The sequence below is a fragment of the Myotis nattereri genome, assembly GCF_964212035.1.
Source record: "Myotis nattereri genome assembly, chromosome: 12".
NCBI classification, from domain to species: domain Eukaryota; kingdom Metazoa; phylum Chordata; class Mammalia; order Chiroptera; family Vespertilionidae; genus Myotis; species Myotis nattereri.
Window position 1 is genome coordinate 74,616,228 of NC_138087.1, and position 20,526 is coordinate 74,636,753.

Below are 20,526 nucleotides of genomic sequence, written 5' to 3' on the forward strand. Positions count from 1 at the left end.
CGCAGGGACTGCTGCACTGGAGTGAGCATGGCCACCAAGAGGGGGAACCTGAGTCATTTCGCACCTCTGGCCCCCCTCCTCCCAGGACCCCTCCCCACCCCACCACCTGGAGCCGGCAATTGACTATTTTTAGAGATAAGGGAGGGCGTGACCGTGACTCCTCCGAAGTCTCAGGGCAGAGAAAGGGCTAAAGTTGGATTCTGGGGCTGCTGTTGCAAGGAGGGAGAGAGGAAGAGACAGCGGGACTCCTGAGAAAGGGGTGGAGAGTACAGGGAGGTAGAAAGAAAGAAGAGGGGAAGGGAGAACATGGTGAGAGCGACGGAGGGGTAAGAGTGGGCGCCAGGGATCCAAAGAGAGAAAAAGAGGCTCAGTGAGCAGAGGAGCTGTGGACACAGGGAGAGACGGAGAGAGAAGATGAGAGAGAGGGAGGGAGGGAGGGAGGAAGGAGGCAGAGGTGGAGGAGGGGGGAGAGAGAGGGAGAGGGAGAGAAAGAGAGAGAGGCGCTACCGAGACTGGGAGATGGAGAGTGACAGAGGGAGGCAGGCAGAGACGGACAGACCACGGACCGAGGGCCAGAGTAGTGACAGCGACGGAGGGGCGGGCGGCGGGGGAAGCGCGCGGAGCGGGCGCGGGACGGCGGCGGGCGGGGGAGGCCGAGGGATGCGGCCGCCTCCTCCGGGCGCCGCGCCGCCCCCGCCCCGGCCACACGCGCCCGCAGCCTAATGACCGCAGCGCAGCCTGCGACGCGCGGCCCGCGCGGACCCGGGGCGGCCGGCAGCTGGCAGCGCGGGGCCCGCCCGGGAGCCCGAGCGCCGCAGCGAGGGCGGCAGCCCCCCGGCCCGGCGGCCCCGATTGATTCGCCAGCCCCGGCGACCGAACAGCCCCTCTGAGCCGCACGCCCCGTCTTCGCTCCCGGGCGCGGGGCCTCTCTCCCGGCGCCCGGCCCGGCTCCCGGCCGGCCCAGGAGGCTGGAGCGCCCCGCCGGCTCGAGGAGGGAGCCCCCCGCCCCACGGCCCGGGACCCGGCGACCCTACCCGGCTCCCCACATCGCACACCTCCTCCGGCTCGGCCGGACCTGCCCTCGGGCCCTGGGGCTGCCCACGGCCCCGTCGCCCCCTCTGGGCACCGTGCCAGCCCCCGCAGCCCTCACCCTGCCGCTCCCCCCCAGCCCCGCACCCCCGCCCCCCGCCCCCCGGCCCTGGCCCGGGGCCGCCCGCAGAGCCGGCCACACCCGCTTCGGAGGACGCGGAAAGGTAAGGAGGCCCCCGGTCTCGCTCGGAGGGGCCAGGGGGCTGCGCGGGGGGCGCGCCCAGGGACAGGGGGCACCCCGGGACCCAGACCTGGGACTGCGGCTCCCACCGAGCCGGGGACCCGCGAGAGCCCCGCGGCCGGGACGGCTCTGAGGAGTTGCGATCACATAGGGAGGACCTGGCGGGACTTGGGTGAGGCAGTCACCCGTCCTGTCCCAGGACCGCGGGGGATTTCGCGCTCAGGCGCAGATCTCAGACCCATCGTTCATCCTCTGGGAATCCTCCTCGCTCTCCTCCATCCGAGTCTCTCGCAGGACCGTTTGCCTGTGTCTCCTTGAGGAATCACTTCTTTGCCTCCCCCTCTCTCAGCCAGGAGTCTTCTTGCTTCCCCCAATTAAGCATATCCTCTCCCCGCCCCAGTTTAGAAGGATTTTCTTCCTCCTCACTCCCCAAGGTAGAAGGAAATGCTCTCTCCTTACAATTTACAACCATCTTCTTTCTCGCTTTCCCACTGGGAAGGCAGGCGCCCCTTCTCTGCCACCCTTTTCCTGCACTTCATTCTGAGCGCAAATGCCATTTGAGGTTTCAACGATGGGGTGTGCTTTCCTGGTGCAGGGGCCGGCCATGGGGCTTCTCCCCGAAGGCAGGGTACCGGACATCACGTTCGCCTCCAGGCAAAGGGCAGCTGCCCAGGTGGACGGGGCATTTGCTCCCAGGGGCAAGGAAGGAAGACTTTACCCTGAAACAAAGAATTGAGGCCAACCTAGACTGGCCAGCCTCTTCAGAGGTCGGAGAATCCCAGCTCCTGGGCTGAAGGGCCACAGTGAGCCTCCCTCCCGCCGCCACCCCTTTAACTTTAAAATAGTTTAATGAACACAGAGAGAGAAATCATTTTTTCCCCTCTTCGTGGTGAGCAGTCTACAAAGAGAAAGGGGAAAGGAGGGAGAGAGCTTTAACTCTGATCCCCGCAATTAGTTCCCTGGGATTGGGAAGGGGGGGGGCGGGCAGCCTCAGTTCTTCAGATACAAAAGCATTTAGATCGCTTTAGACCGGTTAATCCTGAGTCTGGCTCGGGTCTCTTTTGTTTCCCAACTCCATTGTGGGTTTTGTGCAGTTTCTCTCTGTTCGCGTGATTGACTAGCCAATGGATGGTAATTATCCAAATGTCCCCTCTGTCCTTTGACTGACTTCTCCGTATTATGGGCAACTGTCATGCTTTCTGTCATTCCATATCATATTACACGTATTATCATATGAGGTCTCCCTCCCCCGATATAAAGGAGGGCGCCTCAGCCCAGATGCTGCTGCATTTAGAAGGAAGGGCCCCCCTGAGAAATTTGTCCTGGGCACAGATTCGGAACACAGAGCAGGGGACTCCCGAAATGGGAGGTTCTGCAGGTAATTTGTTTTGCTGACTGGGGGAGGTCTCTGGGGTTGGGGTTAAAAAGATTGTCTTGGGGGCTTGGAGCAGGCTTGCCAGCTGGTATTATTCCTCTGGCCGGACCTTGGAGCAGTTGGGACAGATCTGGCATGCCTTATGGAGAAACGTAGAGCCAGCCTTTTGACCCCAAAATATCAGAAAAGTCTGCAGGACCGGGTCCTTTTGGGGGTACTGGAGCTTAGTGGCACGTGCTCGGGACACCAGCCATGGGATCTCAAAATACACCTCACTACCTGTGGCCTTTCACAGGACAAGTCCTTTGGACTCTTGTCCCTGTTTGCTGCCATGCAGACTGGGGATGGAGGAACCAGCTGTGTCTATTTCAAACCCTCCACTAGCTGATGCTGAAGCTCTGAGGATGCACAAGCTTTTCCAGTGCTTTTGCACAGATAAACTTAGTACCCCTTGGTGCAATTGTGCGTGCCATCACTTAAGAGGGAGGCAGGATTTATAACAAGGAGGCTTTGCAGACAGAGACTCTGGGGTCCTCTGAATCTGTGGGCAGGACTAGCCTTTCTTCTGCTAAAATGGGGAAAAAGTGTTTTATTATTGCAATGAATATGAAGTACCGACCAGATGTACAGCCTCACAGTTAATTACCTTGTTCTTCATCAAATATATGAGCAATAAATTCCCCAGGAAGGGAATGGGTGTGTGTGTCTGTGTGTGTGTGTGTGTGTGTGTGTGTGTGTGTGTAGATAGATGGACAGATAGATGAATACAGGGGACAGAAAAATTCACACTCTTTTCAAGATCACAGAAAAAGACTATTTTGTAGGAAGCTTGATAGACTGCTTCAAGATGCTTTTAATTTTTTCATGATCAAATATACATGATCAAGCTGTGCAAGTTAGGGTGTGAGGTGCACTGACAGTCAATGGCTATTGATCAGGCGGTTAAGTATTCTGCTGTTTTATAAATATAGATAGATCCCAGGTGATTTAAAGAATCGGCTAGTTAAGAAACTGGCATTCTACATTTCTTTGGAGAAGGGGAAATGTCTGGTCCATTACAAAATACCCAAATCATTGTTTATTCCCCCACCCCACCCCACCCCACCCCCCAAGAATCTTAGAAAATGTGAACTTCATTTGTGGGGGTTTTCAAGAATAGAGTAAAAATATGCCAAATATTTTGTTTGAGGTCTGCCCAAAACAGTTAATTTACGTGTGTTCTTCCCAGGCTGGGAGTTTACTTCTCTCTGTTTCTCTGTCTGTCTCTCTCACACACACACTGAAAACCATAATTTTGACCCAGACTGTCGTGCTGCTGAAGAGCCGGGGAGGGTGTCATTTCTGGGAGTGGGGTCTAAGGTCCTGAAAAACCCTTCTGGTTAGAATGAGGGTGAACTGGCCACATGGCCTTTCCCAACTAACTAATTTCTCACTAATCTAAAGATCTATTTAGAAAGGTGTGGAGGGGCTGGGGGATAGAGATTTAAAGATAACCTCTAATTGGTGTGGAAAAATTCACTTGACACCTAGAAAACCTCTCTATTTCTCTTTTCTTCTTCCCCCACCCCTATCACTCTTCTCCTACACTCTTCCTTATCTCTTTCTCTCATTTTTTTTTTCCTTCTAGAAATTTAAAGTGGACTTTGAAAGGAAGAAGCAATGAGAAACAGTTGGGAAAAGGGAGGAGAGAAAGCGAACTTTCAATTTTTTTTATTGTGTTGCATGGCAATCTCATTTGTAATCGCCTAATTAGCTATTCTTTAGAAAGATCCTGTTCAGGAAAATCAGCCTTTATCCTGATAGGAGAAATGTAAGCCTGCAGACAATTTATAGTTATGTTTCTGTTTCACATCTCAAAAAGACAGAAAGTGTAGATTTTAGATTTATTAATTTGCAAAAAAGTCTTTTCTATTTAAAGTCCTTCAGTGGAGGAGGTGAGGCATTCCCATGGATAAGTCCCCCCTGGAAATGAAACTGAAATTGGCATCCCTCAAAAAAAAGTTGATCCACGTAGAAATGGATGAATCAGACCTGATTGGATGGACATGCCCTTTCACCTCATTGTCTCTGACCTATCACTTAATTAATCTCTCCCAGATGCAGAGCTGTTGACAATGGCAAAGATAAGCAGTATTTTGAACAAAGCAGGAAGCTCATGAAAGAACAAGACACAGTGAGGTTTGAGGCTCTTAAAAATGTATAAATCATCAGCATGTAGATGGAGTGTTTGTTAAAACACAACTGGATCTCAGAGATGGTTCCATTTTTGCTATAAACTTTGCCTTTCTTTAACCATTAATTTCTATCTACATTCATTTTCTGCCTCTCCCCTCCCTGTCTCTGATTTCCTTCCTTCTGCCACTCCCTCTCTCTGGATTCAGACTATCCTTGGTTAGTGTCCTGAAAATTATCCTCTGCTTCCCAGACTTGTCCTTAGCTCTTCAGATCATCTTTATAGCGTTAGGACAATCAAGGTGGTCAGCTTCGAAGGCTTAGGGTGACAAAATATTGACTGCATTTCCTAGTACCTTATGAAGGAGGACATTTGTGCTGAAGGCACCTTGGTGACATACAGGGAATAGTTCATTAATTAAAAGACCTGCTAATTGCTGCTTGAATGACTGTACAGAGAGAATGAAATGACTTTGTAAAAGATGACAATTGGAGGAGTAAATGGTTGTTGGTGTTGTTGTTTTGTTTTTTTGCTTAAAACATCTTTAAGAACAGGTCCTAGAAAATGTGTTGCTTTTACTCATGCCTCTATCGTCAACTATTCAATTGAGCTTCAATTAATGATAATATATGGTCTGGGATCCTTAGCTGGGCTGACTGATGGAAGAGCTTTGTTGAATTTGGTGCAGGTGGCACTGTTTAATAAGCACAGGAAAGAGTGAATAATGTAGTGCTCGCAAAGAGAAGTAAATGCAAAATAGATCGCTCTAATTATGGCAGCCCCCAGAAATAGAGATACAAGCTGAAATGGCCAACTGGCTGGGAAAATCCAAATAGAGCTGATTGTCCCCTGCCTTTTTTACTTTCAAGCACTGACACCATAGCTTAAAAGTAAATTTGGATGAGCTCATCTGACTCGACACAAGCTCAAATTCCAAACGTGGGTCTGGTGACCTATCAATGTTTGCCTTAACTGTCTAGAATCCTTTACCAGATAGTACAATTCAGCTCGAAAATGAGGCTATCTGAACATTTCTTCCTGCAAGAGATCATACAAGCTCATTACCACTGGTCTCTGCTTTATCGCAAAGTGTCAGGAGATTTTGTTTTTGTTTTGTTTGAATTTCTTTATGCCCAAGAAAATGAGTCTATAGAAAATCAAAGTGTGAAGACTTAAAGCAAACAGAATTTCCCATATACCTGCAAGGGCCCATAATGATTTTCATTCATGCAAAGATAATTGATGGGACATTAGTTGTTTTAATTAATGGAAGAATAAAATGGGGGAGGGGCCAGGGACTGGGCTTCAGCTGAAGCATATGTGGGAAATGACTGTTCCTTACCGAAAGAGACAATGCCGCCTTCCCCAATAGCAGTGGAGATTTGCTAGTCGGGCCAGTGGAAAGTTGGGCTGGAAACCTCCTGCTGGAAATGAGGGGTGAGAGATGGTGGCCACTCATATTCCCTCCCCTGCAATCTCACCAGTCCCCTTGCACACGTACCCGTCCTACATCACCTCACAGGGGAGGAACCTTCTGGCTTCCAAGGAAGGTGCAATTTGTGCTAGGAACCTAGTATCTTTTGTGATCTTAAAATAGTGCCAGCGGCTGGGAAGCCCAAAATTGACCTTCTCTAGCCCACATTAAGGAAAGGTTGGGGCTAAATACGTGTGAGCTTCCCGAACAGGGCTGAGACACGAAATGGATGTGCTAGGTATAGGGTGCTCTGTACAGCAATGTCTCCAGTTGAGTGTCTAGAGCAGCGGTTCTCAACCTGGGGGTCGAACGACCCTTTCACAGGGGTCGCCTAAATACATCCTGTATATCAGATATTTACATTACGATTCATAACAGTAGCAAAATTACAGTTCTGAAGTAGCAACGAAAATAATTCTATGGTTGGGGGTCACCACACATGAGGAACCGTATTAAAGGGTCGCGGCGTTAGGAAGGTTGAGAACCACTGTCTAGAGCCTCTGTCCTCTGATTGGGAACCCAGGGAGGAGCCAAGTCCAGCGTCTTTAGCCAAAAACCCTTCTTTTTGTTCTGCGAAAATGTTTACCAAACCCACGTCCAGTCTAGCCAGCGCTGGCTGGGCAGTCCTGTCAATTAGTGTATGTAAAGCTCATAAAAAGTTTATGAGAAACCTTTGCTTAGAAATAGAGTTTAGGGGTGTCCTGCTGTCAGAGAGGGATGGCAGAGGTGCCTCTGAATAAGGGACTGTGGTAGGAAATGTTTCCAGTCTCCAGTGCATGGAGATACAAGAATTGTCAACTCAGCCACAGTTCAGCTGCTTGCTCCTCATCCCCACTTTTCTCATACAATATAGTCCTGATTCTTCCTTCAGTAAAATGTGGTTCTCTGTGTGAGAAAATGTATTGCTATTATTTGTACTTCAACCTAAAAGACAACCAGATTAGCAAAATGGCTCTTGTAGGACTGGGTAGTTTCTGGGTTAGATTAAAAAGAAATTACCCTTAAGGAATGGCTGTAGTTATACCAGCTGATTTACTTTTTTTTTTTTTTTTGGCTTCCAGGGCACTGTATATCTTTGCATGGAAATTAGTAGGTGGGGAGATGCAATTAGCTATTGTGTATTTTGTCACAATTCTTCTTTAAGAATAATCTGATCTGACAGATTTATATTGTTGACAATGTGATTTAAGCAAGACCCAGATACAAACTTTCCCCACCCTAATCAATAATGGTAAATCCTTTTGCTGAGGTGAACAATCTCTGACCTGGTATTCATATTTCTTTTACCAATTCCCTGTAATAAAATTGAACATTTTGTCACCACTTTGAGAAACACTGCCAAACACCTTAAAACACATGTCACACGCCAGCAGCCCCTCATTTCCCTCCTCCGGGAGTTTCTACATCTGGAATCATAATCACAGATAAAAACCTTGACAAAATTGCATCTGAGCACATTCCTCTCCGCAGCCCTTACTTTCTCATAACATTTAATACAATATTAATACCTGCTACCGAAAGGCAGGGGGGAGGAAAAGGGCTGCCAACCTCCACATTTCCCGATGCATCATGTTCAAACCTGAAATTCACACTTCGTGTTTCATTTTAAGTTCAGTGCATTTAACAGGGCCCTAGAGAGAGGGCCCTGGTTAGTTCCCCAACCTGCTCAACTGACGCCCAGGGAGGCAGTTTCAGAATTGTTCAGATTGCTGCAGGGAGAAGAGGAGGAGGTACTGGGCTCCTCTCTGCCTGAGAGGGGCCAAGCCACTTATGTACGGGATATGGGATTCTTTTTTGAAACAACTAAGGCCCCACTGTCCATAGTGGTGACCAGCAGACTGACCAAGGCAATGAGCTGATTTCATAAAGAGATAGCCATGCCCGAGCTGATTTTGCTGCTGACGGACAGCCCTTCACATCAATCTAAAACACCCCTCCCTTTGCTGAACAAAACCTATAGGCCTGGGAGGGGGGGTCCTTATGGACAATATAGGGCTTTTCTGCCGCCCCTGTGACTCAACTCCCCCCCCCCTTCTTTTCTTGGAGTACATTCCTGCACAGTGGCCAGGAATCGCCACTCCTCTGCCATAAAAACAGGAGACAGAGGTTAGAGAGAAAGGAAAGGTGTAGGAAGGGTATCCCACTGAGGGGAGGGGGTCTTGGGGGCACTTGTGATACCCTGAAAGTGGACTTCCAGATGTTGGTGGCTTTGATCAGTCCCTGCCATTCTCTAACTAGCGTCAAAAACAGACCATAGTAATGCCAGGGAGCCCAACCAGCAACGGCCCCTCCCTTTTAAAAATTTAAGGGGTCCAGGTAGCCATCACCTCTAGTAGCAGCCTCCCTGTGGAGGGACACACACACACACACACACACACACACACACACACATCCCTAAGCAAGCCCCACTTCATGAGCAAGGAGTATAATTTGCTGAATGGTGCAACCTGAAGGGAGGACAGGAGGCATTGCACTCAGAGAACTGAGGCAGGCAACTGGCCTGTGACTGCAGCCAAGAGCTTAAAGAACAGTCCTTTCTGCTTCCAGGCAGAGAAGAGACATTGTTTTTGCCTCTTTCTTCTTTGCAGTTCATATCCAAGAGGCTTCCCGGACCCCAATCCCCAGCACCGTCCTCAGAGTGTCAGGTCATCTCGTGCCAGTGCCCAAAGGCAAGCAGGTCTGGGCCGGGGAGGGCGGCTCTCCCGGTGCGGAATCCTTCCCTGGTGGCTCCCCAAATCTGGCGGTCTTTCTGCCCGCCTTTCCCTCCGGGGAGCCTCCGGAGAGGCTCAAAAAAATCTGGGCGCCCGCTCGCTCGCTTGTCAAGAAGCAAACTGTCTTCACATTCTCCAAGAGCAACATCCCTGCCTAGGAAGAGGAAGGAAGAGGCAAAATAAATAAAACCAGTTAATGTTGTAGTTAACTTGCAAATCAAGTAAATCTGTTGGTGCCGTATTTGAGAAATAAACCATCAGAGCGTCACAGCAAACACACACTTCTGAACGTCTTCATTTTGATTTAATGGTATATCAGCGTCAACTATCGCTTCCTCTGCTGGTACACACGGCCTGATGCCGCGGGAGGAGGATGCCCATGTTTATCACCGAGTGAGATGACTAATTACACCTTGTCAATCACCGGCTATGAAGACATAAAACCGGCGCGCACAATGAAGTAGTTGCCTGCAGCGTCAATTAGTTGGCGATTCGGAGGTTATTGCGTGGCCCTGCTTTGGCCGCCTCTAATAACGGGGCAGAGCTCCCGGAACAGCGCGCTGATCAATCACCCTCCAGCCGCGGCCCCGGCCCCGGCCCCGGCCCCCGGCCCCGCCTTCCCCTCCCAGCTTGGCCTCACTTTCTCTGGGCAGCATGTGCTTCCTCCCTCGGCGGCCCCGGCTCGGTGGCGCCGGCAGCCCCGGGAGCCCCGGGAGCCCCGGGAAGTTGGTGCGCGGCGGCCCCGCAGCCGGCAGCCGGGAGCCCCGCAGCCTTCGGGGAGCGCCGGGACTGGTGGCCCCTTTGTTGGAGGAGGCGTGGAGGGAGCGCTTTTGTTCTGAGTTAGTCACGGTGGCCGGCTGGAGGCTGCTGCCTCATTATGCGCCGGGTCTGCTCGTCTGCGAGGAAGCAGATGGTGGGGAGGTAGGCAGCGGCGAGAGTAGCCAGACCTGAATTCTGTTCACCTGTCACCTCCCACAAAAGGCAGGTTCGAGCGACCTCGGGGTTCTTTTCCCCACGTCTGGGGGAGGAGCGTCGAGGGGCCGCGGTTTCCGGCACCTCGCGAGGATCCGTTCACCTGCCGGTGCCTGCTCCCCCCACCGCTGCCTTCCCGACGGCCGCGGCTCCTCGCACCGTGTAAATGTCACTCACGCGTCAGGACGTGTGCTTACAGCCTGTTCCTCTCCTTGTTTGGTCTCCGCGGACAGGGTGTGGCGATGGTGCCACGTACCGCCGCTGCTGGGGGAGATGAGCAAAGTTACCGGCCTCTGAACCCTGGACCGGGCACTCAGATTCGGCCCCGCGGCGGGAGATGGGTTCGAGCTTCTTGCGGACCAGAGCGCGTCCCAGCCTGGCACCCAGAGATGCACGGGCGGGTGCGCCGGGTGGGAATCCTGACTGCCAGGGGATTTGCAGTCGGTCAGCGCTGGGTGTGGGCTGTTGGTCAGAGAGGTGGCGACGAAATCCTGTACTTACACGTCCGTGGCGGGGGTGGGAGGGGGGGGTGAAGAGCCGCAGTGTGTGTTTTCCAGGTTTCTTGGGGAGCCCTCGCCAAGAGTTACCGAGTCCTCCTCTTCCTCTCCCCTACCCCCCCACATACACACCCCAGCTCCTGAGGCAGCCCCTTGAGTTCTCCAGCCAGGGCTCACCAAGGACAAACGCTCCAGCGTTGTTACAATTTTTTTCTACCCCTTGGGCGACCTCCAGATGAACCCTGGTACTCCCAGATTAGTTGTTCATTCCCAACTTTCTTTGAAAGAAAGTGCCCCAGATGCCTCAGTAAAACATGCCTGTGTAGGAGTCCGCGTGCCCAGGTGCAGGCCGCATGCAGGAGCCAAAGTACAGGTCTGTGTGAACACGCACGCACACATGCCGTTTTTGGGTTTAGGGTCCTGCCCTCACGTTGGGGCATCTGTACTTGTAACTTCAAGAGTTTTTGCAAATATGCAAATCATGGCCTCCTAGAAAGTGCATACAGGGATTTAGGTAGGATCACCTGAGCATGCACTTGTACTGTAACCCCTTTACAGACGCCTGCCTCTGCTTGGCACTGGACACTTACACTTGATGTGCACGTGTAGACCCTAGCTTCACCTTCCTGCTGGCCGTTTTTTTTTTTTTTTTTTTTTTGCCAATGGAGATGATCGTGTAAATTTGCACACAGGAACATGAGTGCATGTGCTTAGGCATTACAAGCACACATCTACTCATGTCTAAAAGTTATGTATGCTGTGTGGAAAGTATAATTTTGGGCTGCCTCAACTTTGTGCCCTTATGTAAAATAAACTGCATGGGTCCTCACTAGCCCCTTTCCTCCTCCTGGCAAGCAAGTCACTTCAGACTGACCCACCTCCAAAGCAGACCCAGGAGATGGGACTCTGTAATTGACTTGTTCACTCCGTTTTCCTCTACAATCACTTTTTACTTTCTAAATCCAACTTCACCACACACCTGGGTATGGCCCCTGAGTCCCCAAGGGATTCTACGTTGAGGCTGAAGTCTGGGGGCTGGTGAGAGGAACAGTTGGGATTACCCTTACCCGGAAGGACAGGTTGTTGGTCTTTGGAGAAGTGGTGCAGCCAAGCAGTTGGGTGGGTGCAGGTTAACAGCTGAGTCTATGGCATGATGCACCCAGTAGCTGGAGAATGGGCCTGTGGTCTTTAAGAACCTTGTTGATGCCTAACATATCTCAGAGTGGGCAAGTTTTTAATAGGAGATGGAGAGGGGAAAAGGGGAGCAATGAAAGAATTTGCTTAGTGTCTGCTATGTTCCAGGCATTTTATGTCTATGATCTCTTTTGTTCATCACGCCCATGTGAAGGGGATTGTCTCCCATGGGAAAGATCAGACCAGCTAAGGGAAGTTAAGTCATTTGTCTAAGGTTAAGTTTGTGCGTAAATTGCAGAACTTGGATTCAAACCCATGCCTTTCTTAGTTCCTAAAGTCTGGAGAGGGAGAGAGTGGGAAGAGCGAAAAGAAATCGGCCCTAGTTCTCTAGGAGTGAGGATATGCTGGTTGGCCCTCCTCCCCGGGGAGTCGCAGCTCCCGAGGTCTCTCGCCTCTCTGCTCTGCTGGGTCCTCAGGAGGCCTGCGCAGCCTCCGGCAGTCCGCCGCGGCGCGGAGGCTGGCCCTTAGGCCGAACTGGGCGGGAAGCAGCCCAAGGCTCTGGGAGCTCTACCCCAGGCCTGCCTTCCCAGGCCTTTCCAGCCGGTGCCCCAGGCGGCGGCTCCGCTCAGAGGGAGGACGGGAGTGAGACCTCTTCAAGCATCCTCTAGATGTGCCTTCTCAGGATAGAGACGGCAGGGAGAGAGGGTTTAATTTTCCTTCCCAAAGAAATCACAGGAAAACTGTTCGCCGCTTAAAAACTCCACCACCACCCACCCCACCCCCGCTCTACCTCCTCCCTCCCTCCCACTCCTCCCCTCCAGCCTCGCCCACCAGCTCCCACCATCTCGTGGCTGTTTTCCTCCTCCTGCTTCTCCCCTCCCTCTCGGGTCTCCCGCCTTCCCGGAGCACGCGCTGCCACAGCCCGGGGTGCGGGGCGGCCAATGGCGCGGCGGCAGGACGTGATGTCAGGCGCGGCTGTAGAAAAGGCGCGGACGCTTGGCTGGCGCGGACTGCAGAGCCGGGGCTGGGCTCGGCGCGCTCTTGGAGAGCTTTGCGCGCGGCTGGGCCTGTGGCCGGCGACTCCTCCTCCCACTCTGCTCCTCCTCCTTTTTCTCCTCCTCCTCTACCACCTCCTTCCCCCCCCCCTCCTCCTTCTCCTCCACCTCCTCCTCCTCCTCTTCCTCCTCCTCTTCAATTCTCCGGGTAGCTCGGCTCGGCTCGCAGGCTTCGGAGCAACCCCTACTTTAGTCGCCCACCCAGCGTCTAAGCGGGTCGTCTTGGGCTGGGGACGCACCCCAGGGAGTGGAGAGGTCCTGGCATCTGGGTCGCCGCGGGCACCTAGCTGCTCCCGGGTGAGCCCCGACCGCAGCCGTCGCCGCCTGGGGCAGACTTTGCGCTCCTGCTTTGCGCCCGGGGCGCCGAAGCCTGGTCGGCAATGCCCGCGGCGTGAAAGCGCCCGCGGCGGGCGCCGACCTCTGCCCGGTCTCCCTCCTCCTTCCCCTCAGCCCCTTGCCCTTGTGACCCCGGCTTTGGCGCCGCCGCCCAGGCGCCCCGCGATGTAGCTGCCCCTGCGCCTCGGCGGGAGGCGTCCTGGCCCTCGGGCTCCCGGCCTGGGGGCGCAGCCGAGCTCGGGCGGGGCCGGGGCCGCGGTGGAGATGCACCCGGCCCGTTAGCGCCGGGAGCGCCTGGCAGCTGAGGCGGGGGGCAAGCCCTCCCGCGGAGGAGCCGCGCCCCCGGCCCCGCCGGTCCCGCCGCGATGCTGTTCCACAGTTTGTCGGGCCCCGAGGTGCACGGGGTCATCGACGAGATGGACCGCAGGGCCAAGAGCGAGGCTCCCGCCATCAGCTCCGCCATCGACCGCGGCGACACGGAGACGGTAGGCGCACGGCTGCGGATCGGGCCGAAAGCTGGGACGGGGCCTTGTGAGTCTGCGCCTCTGCTCCCCTAAGTTTGGGGGCACTTTGGGGAGCTTCCTTCGTGCCGCACGGGACTGGGCGCTGGGGATCCGCGGACAGGATGCAAGGCCTGTAGCTCCCCGCTCGGGGGAAACCAGGCTGCTGGGGAGGCGAGGGGAAAAGGTTGAGACCGAAATTTTAGACTCAGAGGGTGGAGGAGAGCAGTTCTCCCGAAGTAAGAGCGAAGTCCTACCCGCGGCCCGAGATGGCTCTCTTCTCACTTGGCGGGGCCCTCTGGTCACCAGCCCCGAGCTCTCCTCCACCACTTGGCCCTGGCTGCTGGCGCCACCGAGAAGGGCTCCAGCCGGCTCGGGCCGATCCCGCTTCTTGGCCATCAGGCGTCCTCCCGAGCGCAATTTCGGGGAGTGAAGTCTTCTGGGCCACCGCTTTCTGTTGATCTTGACCTGGGCTTTCTGATCCATTGGTCTCGGCCAGGCCAGGGCTCGTAGTTCAGGCTCCGAGGCCTGGCTCTGCAGAAGCTGAGTCCATTCGAATCTCCACACCTGGCTATGCCAGCCCAGCCCCAAATAGTCAGTTCCTTGCCTCAGTCCTCCCTGGGGGCCAGATGAGCAGACGTTGCCCAAGTCGGGCCCAGAAGTGACCTTTAGAGGCAGAGGAGGTGGGAACACGGGAAGTTTCTCTGCACAGAAAGCATGAGCAGCAGTGCCAGTGCCGCTGTCTTCACAGCGAGCTCTTCTTCCCCGGGGTTAAACCATCTCAGCCTGTCAGTTTGGTTAGCCGACAGTTTGGATTGGGCCTATCCTGCACTCAGAGACTTTGAGGGTGGCTCTGCACCCCCCCCCCCACCGCCCCCCAATCACCTCTCAGGATCCCGGGACCTGGGGCCTGCCCTAACCTAAACCTTTGGCTTAAGGATCCAGAGATCACTGGGGCTGGGCGCCAGGGACTCTGTGTCTCTGGAGAGGAGTCTGTGTGTAGGGTGACTTTTAATGGTCATCTTACGCCTTTTCCTGGGGGCCCAGCCAAGTGGCTTCTGTAAGAAACAGTTTTGGAGGTCTTGACTGGGATAGCCACCACTACGTCAGCCCCCAAACATAGCCTGAGACTTTCTGGGAAAAGGGCAGAAGGTACAGAAAAGGGGTAAAGTGGGGGAGATCTATCCACGCCAGCAACCCGGCCTGTGGCCTGCCTGGGCCGTGTAGGCGGACTTGGGTTCTGAACCTTCTGGATATGGGCATTTTGGGGTGGAGGAAGCACACTGCACACCCTTGGCATTTTTCTTGGAGTTTAGGGTTAGCCCGTTGCGATGGGAACTTTGGGTGCTGGTTTCTCCTTGGCGGCAGCTGCTTCTGGGCAGGCTGACGCGGGCGCTGCGGTCTCCCACCTCCCTCCCTCCGCAGACCATGCCGTCCATCAGCAGTGACCGAGCTGCGCTGTGTGCGGGCTGTGGGGGCAAGATCTCGGACCGCTACTACCTGCTGGCGGTGGACAAACAGTGGCACATGCGCTGCCTCAAGTGCTGCGAGTGCAAGCTCAACCTGGAGTCGGAGCTCACCTGTTTCAGCAAGGATGGAAGCATCTACTGCAAGGAAGACTACTACAGGTAGCCCCCCACCTCGGGACCCACTGCCCTCAGAACTCCCCATCTCAGATGAAATCTCGTCTCTTTTCCCTCCAGTCCCAAGGGAGGGTTCTCTTCTCCAAGCCAGCACGGAGAGTTGGGTGACAACCTTTATACACAGTAATTTGGGGGACACGCTTGGAAATGTCTGTGAGGTGTAGGGACCCAGAGAAAAGCAGAAGCTGCCCTCTCTGAGTTTAGACCATAAATAGGCTTGGGTTTGGGGGGGTCCTTGCACCCCTCTCCCTTTTAAGTTTCTTGGGTCAACCAGAGGGAACAGAAACTAGCACCCTCCCTCCTCCCAACCGAGGTGGCCTGGGCTGGCGGGGAACAAAGTTGGGGAGAGAGCTGGGCAATTGGATGGGGGCATTTCCCGATCATTCCGGGAGATGGGAGTCCAGGATTAAAGAACCAAAATCATCACTAACAGGTACCAGGTTTCTTGTTTCTCCTCTCTGGGTTTAGGGTTAGAGTCTGTTTATATATTTCTCTCCTCTTTCTCTCCTTGTCTTTGAGTTTCTTAACAAATTACAAAGGTCTGTAGGATTCCCGGGCGCTGGGGTGGAGGGCAAGGTTAGAGTTGGAGGAAGGGTAAGTGGGGAATTTCTCCCCCGTCTCCCAAGCAAGGGCTTTCGTAGGGCTTGCTCGGGCTCTGGGTTAAGTAGAAGCCTTTGGAGGCTTGAAAGTGATGAAGGGGCACTGTGTTACAGGGTAGCATCAGACCTAGGCCAAAATGTATTCCCTCTTCCCTCATCCTCCAAGTTAGACCCAGGCTGCCCATCCTGAGGAGGGGATTTTCCCCATTGGCAGCAGCGGCACCTGGAGGAGGAATATGGGGGTACCCAACCGTGTGTCCCCACAGTCCCTCCCCTGATGGTCCCTACAGGCGGTTCTCAGTGCAGCGCTGCGCCCGCTGCCACCTGGGCATCTCGGCCTCGGAGATGGTGATGCGGGCTCGGGACTTGGTTTATCACCTCAACTGCTTCACGTGCACCACGTGTAACAAGATGCTGACCACGGGTGACCACTTCGGCATGAAGGACAGCCTGGTCTACTGCCGCTTGCACTTCGAGGCGCTGCTGCAGGGCGAGTACCCCGCGCACTTCAACCACGCTGACGTGGCGGCTGCGGCAGCTGCGGCCGCTGCGGCCAAGAGCGCGGGGCTGGGTGCAGCCGGAGCCAACCCGCTGGGTCTTCCCTACTACAACGGCGTGGGCACAGTGCAGAAGGGGCGGCCGAGAAAGCGCAAGAGCCCAGGCCCCGGGGCGGATCTGGCGGCCTACAACGCCGGTGAGTGCCAGGCGCACGGAGCGTGCGTCCCGGTCCGGTTGGGGGAAAGTGCGTGGCGTCCATCGCTCCCCTCCGCCTGGATGAATCTCGGTGTGCTGTGTGCACGTATATATACAGCACTCGGGGCACGCTGCCCCTGAACTTCCCAGGCCGGAGCACCCTAGGATTTGGCTGGCGGGATCTTAGCCTCGCATGCCCCTGGCTGGAGCAGGACCAGAGAATGCTTTAGTGTCTTGCTGTCCCTGGCGCAGAAATTTTTTAGAGGCGGCTTTTTGGTTTGGGCCTTATCCTCACCCTGCTGGGCAGAAAGTAAGTACAACGATGGAGAAAGCAAGGTGGAGCCCACGCCAAACAGGCTCGGGGTTTGCGCCGCTGAGGGCGGGAGCTGGGGCGTTGAATGAACCAGGCAGCGCAGCCAGGGACCCAAGAGAAAAGACTGGCAGGGAGTGGTCTGGGGAACAGAGATCCGATTGCCCTGCAGCCGGTCCTGTAAAATGTCCTGAGGGCGGCAGGCCCGGAAACTGGGCCCCGGAGCCCTTTGCGCCAGGGCGGGTCGTCGTAATCCGCCGGAGCCTTCTGCTCAGCCAGGTCTCGGTTTCCCCTTGCTCTCCTTCCTCTGAGTTCCGGGCGCCAGCGGGGCGCTGGGTTAAGAGCCTGGACCCTCAGAAGCCGGCGCCTGGGGAGGAGACCCGAGAAGGCCTGGCTGTGCTTCGGGGTAGGGTGGAGGGCTTGTTTCGCATTTCCGGCGTCTTTGAACCCCGCGCCGTGAGGGAGAGACGCACCCCCTCCCGCACCCTTCCCCAGGCAGGACAGCCGCGGAGGTTCTGGGGCCCAGCACATTGAACCGTCAACATCTGCCCGAAGTCTGCACGGGCCGGGGACGGTTTATGACACCCCGGGCTTCCGAACTAGACAGAGTTTACTTGCAATTATTTTCTTTCTTTCGTTTGCGACAGAATCGGATTCGGAGATTTTGTTTTCCTCCTCCTGTTCCCCTTAGTCTAATGCACCGGTGGAAACAAAACAAAGCAAAACAAGCCGAGGACCCTGCGTAGAGGGCAGTGGTGGGGAAGGAGCGAGGGTTATTTTGATCTTTAAAAAGCGGAGCTGGCTAGGGAGGAAAATATGGGGCGGGTGGGGGTTCCCCTGTTCGCTCCAACGAAATTGGTTGTTGTGTGTGTGTGTGTGTGTGTGTGTGTGTGTGTGTCCGTGCGGAGCTGGAGGAAAGTGCAGCGCCCCTAGCCTGGTAGCTGGCGAGGTGACCGAGGAGGTCCGCCGCTGGGTTATAGATTTGTTGAAGGCCCTACCAGAAACACTGCTGTCCGAAACTTCCATCCCTCATCTCCAGCCACCCTGAAAATAGACCAAAGCGAGTCCGGATCAGGTCCCCCAAACAAAGCCGCGCCTATTCAGCAAGTGAGGTCGGCCTCTGCAGACGCCGGGCCCCAGGGCGCGCGGAGGGCAGGGAGCGGGATTGTGTTTTCCCCAGTACGCAGGTTCACCACGGGCTTTGGATTTGAAAGGTAGAAGTTCAGAGATTTTGTGTGTGTGTGTGCTTTTTGCTGTTCAGCCACCTTCCCTGGTGAGGCCGCCACACCAAGCAGGAGAGAGGTGGCTGGAGACTGAGTTTTAGGAGAGCTGGCACCTCTACAAGACATTCCCCACCCCTGCCATTTCTTTTTCTCCTTGGCTCCTCTCCCTTTTTTTCCTACAGTCTCTCTCGGTCCTTCTCTCTCTCTCTCTCTCTCTCTCTCTCTCTCTCTCTCTCTCTCTCTCTCTTCCCCTCCCCCCCGCCCCCCGTGTGTCTCCCCGGTTCCCTGTTCCCCTCTCCGCTCTCCCGGTGTGCACGTCTCTGGCCTAGCTTGGCCGGGGCTCCCTGTGCTGGCGCGCACGCGGGCGCATCTCTAGTGGCCGTGTGGCTCGCTTATCGGGGCTCCGGGACCAGGTTGGGAAAGAGGGTGCCTCCTGGGCCACACCGCCCGGCCAGGCTGGCCAGGTTTGGCTGTTGTCTTCCTCCCTCCCTTCTGGGCACAGGCAGGAGGCAAATGGCAGCGGTGGGGGAAGGGGAGCCCTGGGAAAGGGGCAGCGTGGAGGTGCAACCGCGGGCGGTGTGTACGGGGCAAGTGTCGGTGTCTGAGTGTTTCCGACCGTGAGGACGTGAGCTTGTTTGCGCGCGTGTCCGGCACCCAGCCCTACGGCCCCCCTGCAAAGCCCGCGGTTCTGGGGGGACAGTGAGGTGGCGGGGCCGCAGCGCCGCGCTAAAGCACAGTGAGCTCCGGCCGAGGGGGAGGGGGCGCCGTCGGTGCGCGGGTCCCGCCGCCGCGGGAAGGGCAGCTGCAGCCGCGGGGCCGCAGGTCGGAAAGTCCTTCCGGGGCGGTGGCCACGGCGGCCCTCCTCGGGCTGTCCCTCCGGTCCGAGAGCGCAGCCCCGGTCCCGGCGGTGGAACTGAAACCTGCCCCCAGCCGCGAGCCGGGCTGCCGGCCGGCGGGGGAGACGGGCACGGTGGCCGCAGCCGGCGAGGGGCCCGGGCCGCGCACTTGGCGCCGGGCTCGGAGCTCCACGGCCGCGGGGGCCCGCGCGGACCTGCCGGACGCCAGGCCTCCCCCTGCCCGGCTTTGTGTGTGTGTGTGCGCCTGGCGGCGTAATTACTGATTTGATTCCAATCCATTATTTAGACAATTGAACCTACAATCTCGTCTTTAGTAAAATGAGGCGAAGTCAGATTTGATTACAGGTTCAGCCCCAGCGACAAGAGCTCGAAACCCGATGGGTTAATAACAGATCACGAGTAAATTATTCATGATTTTACGAGCTCTTTAGCTCCATTGAATCGGCCTAATTGAGAGGAAAAAAAAATAAAAAAGAAGAGAGAAAGCCAGGTCCTCCCCCTCCCCGCGGCCCCTTGCTCCTCCCCATCCGATCCTGGGGAATCTGGACTTGCCCCGGGCACTGGGGGCGGCAGTGAGGGGGTCTGGGGCACCCGCCAAATCTGGGCTTAGCTGCCACTTCCCCCGCGGCCTCGTTTCCCCAGCACAGCCCTGTGCCCCAGCTGCTGGCCGGCCTCGGCGGCTCCCTTTCCCCCTTCCCTCCTTTTCCCTTTTCGCACTCCCAGCGGGTAACAGCTTCAGAACAGGCCTCCCTGATCTCCTTGAACCCGGGATTCAGTTCAGTCGCCCGGACCCTCCACACATTCCCCCCGTTTCTGGGCCTCACTGTCCCCTCAGGCTCTCTCTCTGTGTCTCTCCTAATTTCTTTCTGTCTTTGTAGCGGTCTCTGCTTCTCCACGTCTCCACTGCTTTCCTTTCCTCTGTCTCTCCTCTTTCTTTCCTGGCTCTGTCCATCTTTCTCTTCCTACCCCTCTCCTTTTCTCGCTCTTCATTCTGTCAGTCTTTCTACCCCTATGTCTTTCTCTCCTTTCTCTGCCCTTTCTCCCTCCCACACACCCCCGCCCCCAACACACACCCTGATGTAGGCCACTCTCGGGGCACGTCCCTTGGGTGCATGGGGCGCCAGGGTCCCCACGGAACTCATTAACAGCAGCAAGGCCCAGGCAGGAGCTGGGCGGAGGGATAGGCCCAGAGATCCCCTGTGGGAAGGCCTGCCCTACCCCACCCCCACCCCCCCAGGAGCTGGGGACTGAGGGCAAGAAGAGGGTCGCTGGCCCCCAAGAGGGGGCAGGGCAGTTTCCATGAATCCCGTTTGGAGTCATTTTCTGATCCCCTTTAAATCCTTGGACTCATGTTCTTCACTCTGGGCACTGTTAGTGGGAGTACAGTCCGGATGGGGGATTTGGGTGCCTGGGTGCCTGTGGGAAGGGACCCCTACGGTTAGGAACAAGACCTGAATTTTGCAAATTTTTTCTGCAAGAGACTACTCTCACTTGGGCAGAGGGAGGAGTAACTCACCAGGAGAGCGAGAGTACTTCTGAGGTCATGTCGTGTGGTCAGATAAAATGCAGGGCGCCCGGTTAAACTTGAATTTGGGGTAAACAACAAATAAATATTTAGTCTAAGTGTATCCCATGTAATATTTGAATTTTAAATAAACAACAAATACTTTTTTTAGTGTAAGTGTATGTCATGTAGTATTTGAA

At 55.4% G+C, this 20,526-nt stretch overlaps 1 protein-coding gene across 3 annotated transcripts in view; it reads left to right on the top strand.

Moving 5' to 3' along the window:
* Positions 1 to 256: 256 nt before the first annotated feature.
* LHX2 (LIM homeobox 2) overlaps positions 257 to 20,526 on the top strand; it is a 31,839-nt gene continuing 11,569 nt past the window's right edge. Inside the window, exons 1-3 of one of the 3 annotated variants that reach the window (XM_081103773.1) lie at positions 257 to 326; positions 14,923 to 15,125; positions 16,030 to 16,433. In XM_081103773.1, coding sequence (XP_080959899.1) covers positions 14,926 to 15,125; positions 16,030 to 16,433 — 604 coding nt within the window. In that variant the 5' untranslated portion in view covers positions 257 to 326; positions 14,923 to 14,925. Of the gene's footprint in view, positions 327 to 1,172; positions 1,254 to 13,260; positions 13,483 to 14,922; positions 15,126 to 16,029; positions 16,434 to 20,526 lie in introns of those variants that run through there. The other 2 variants (XM_081103774.1, XM_081103772.1) reach the window with 2 other exon arrangements.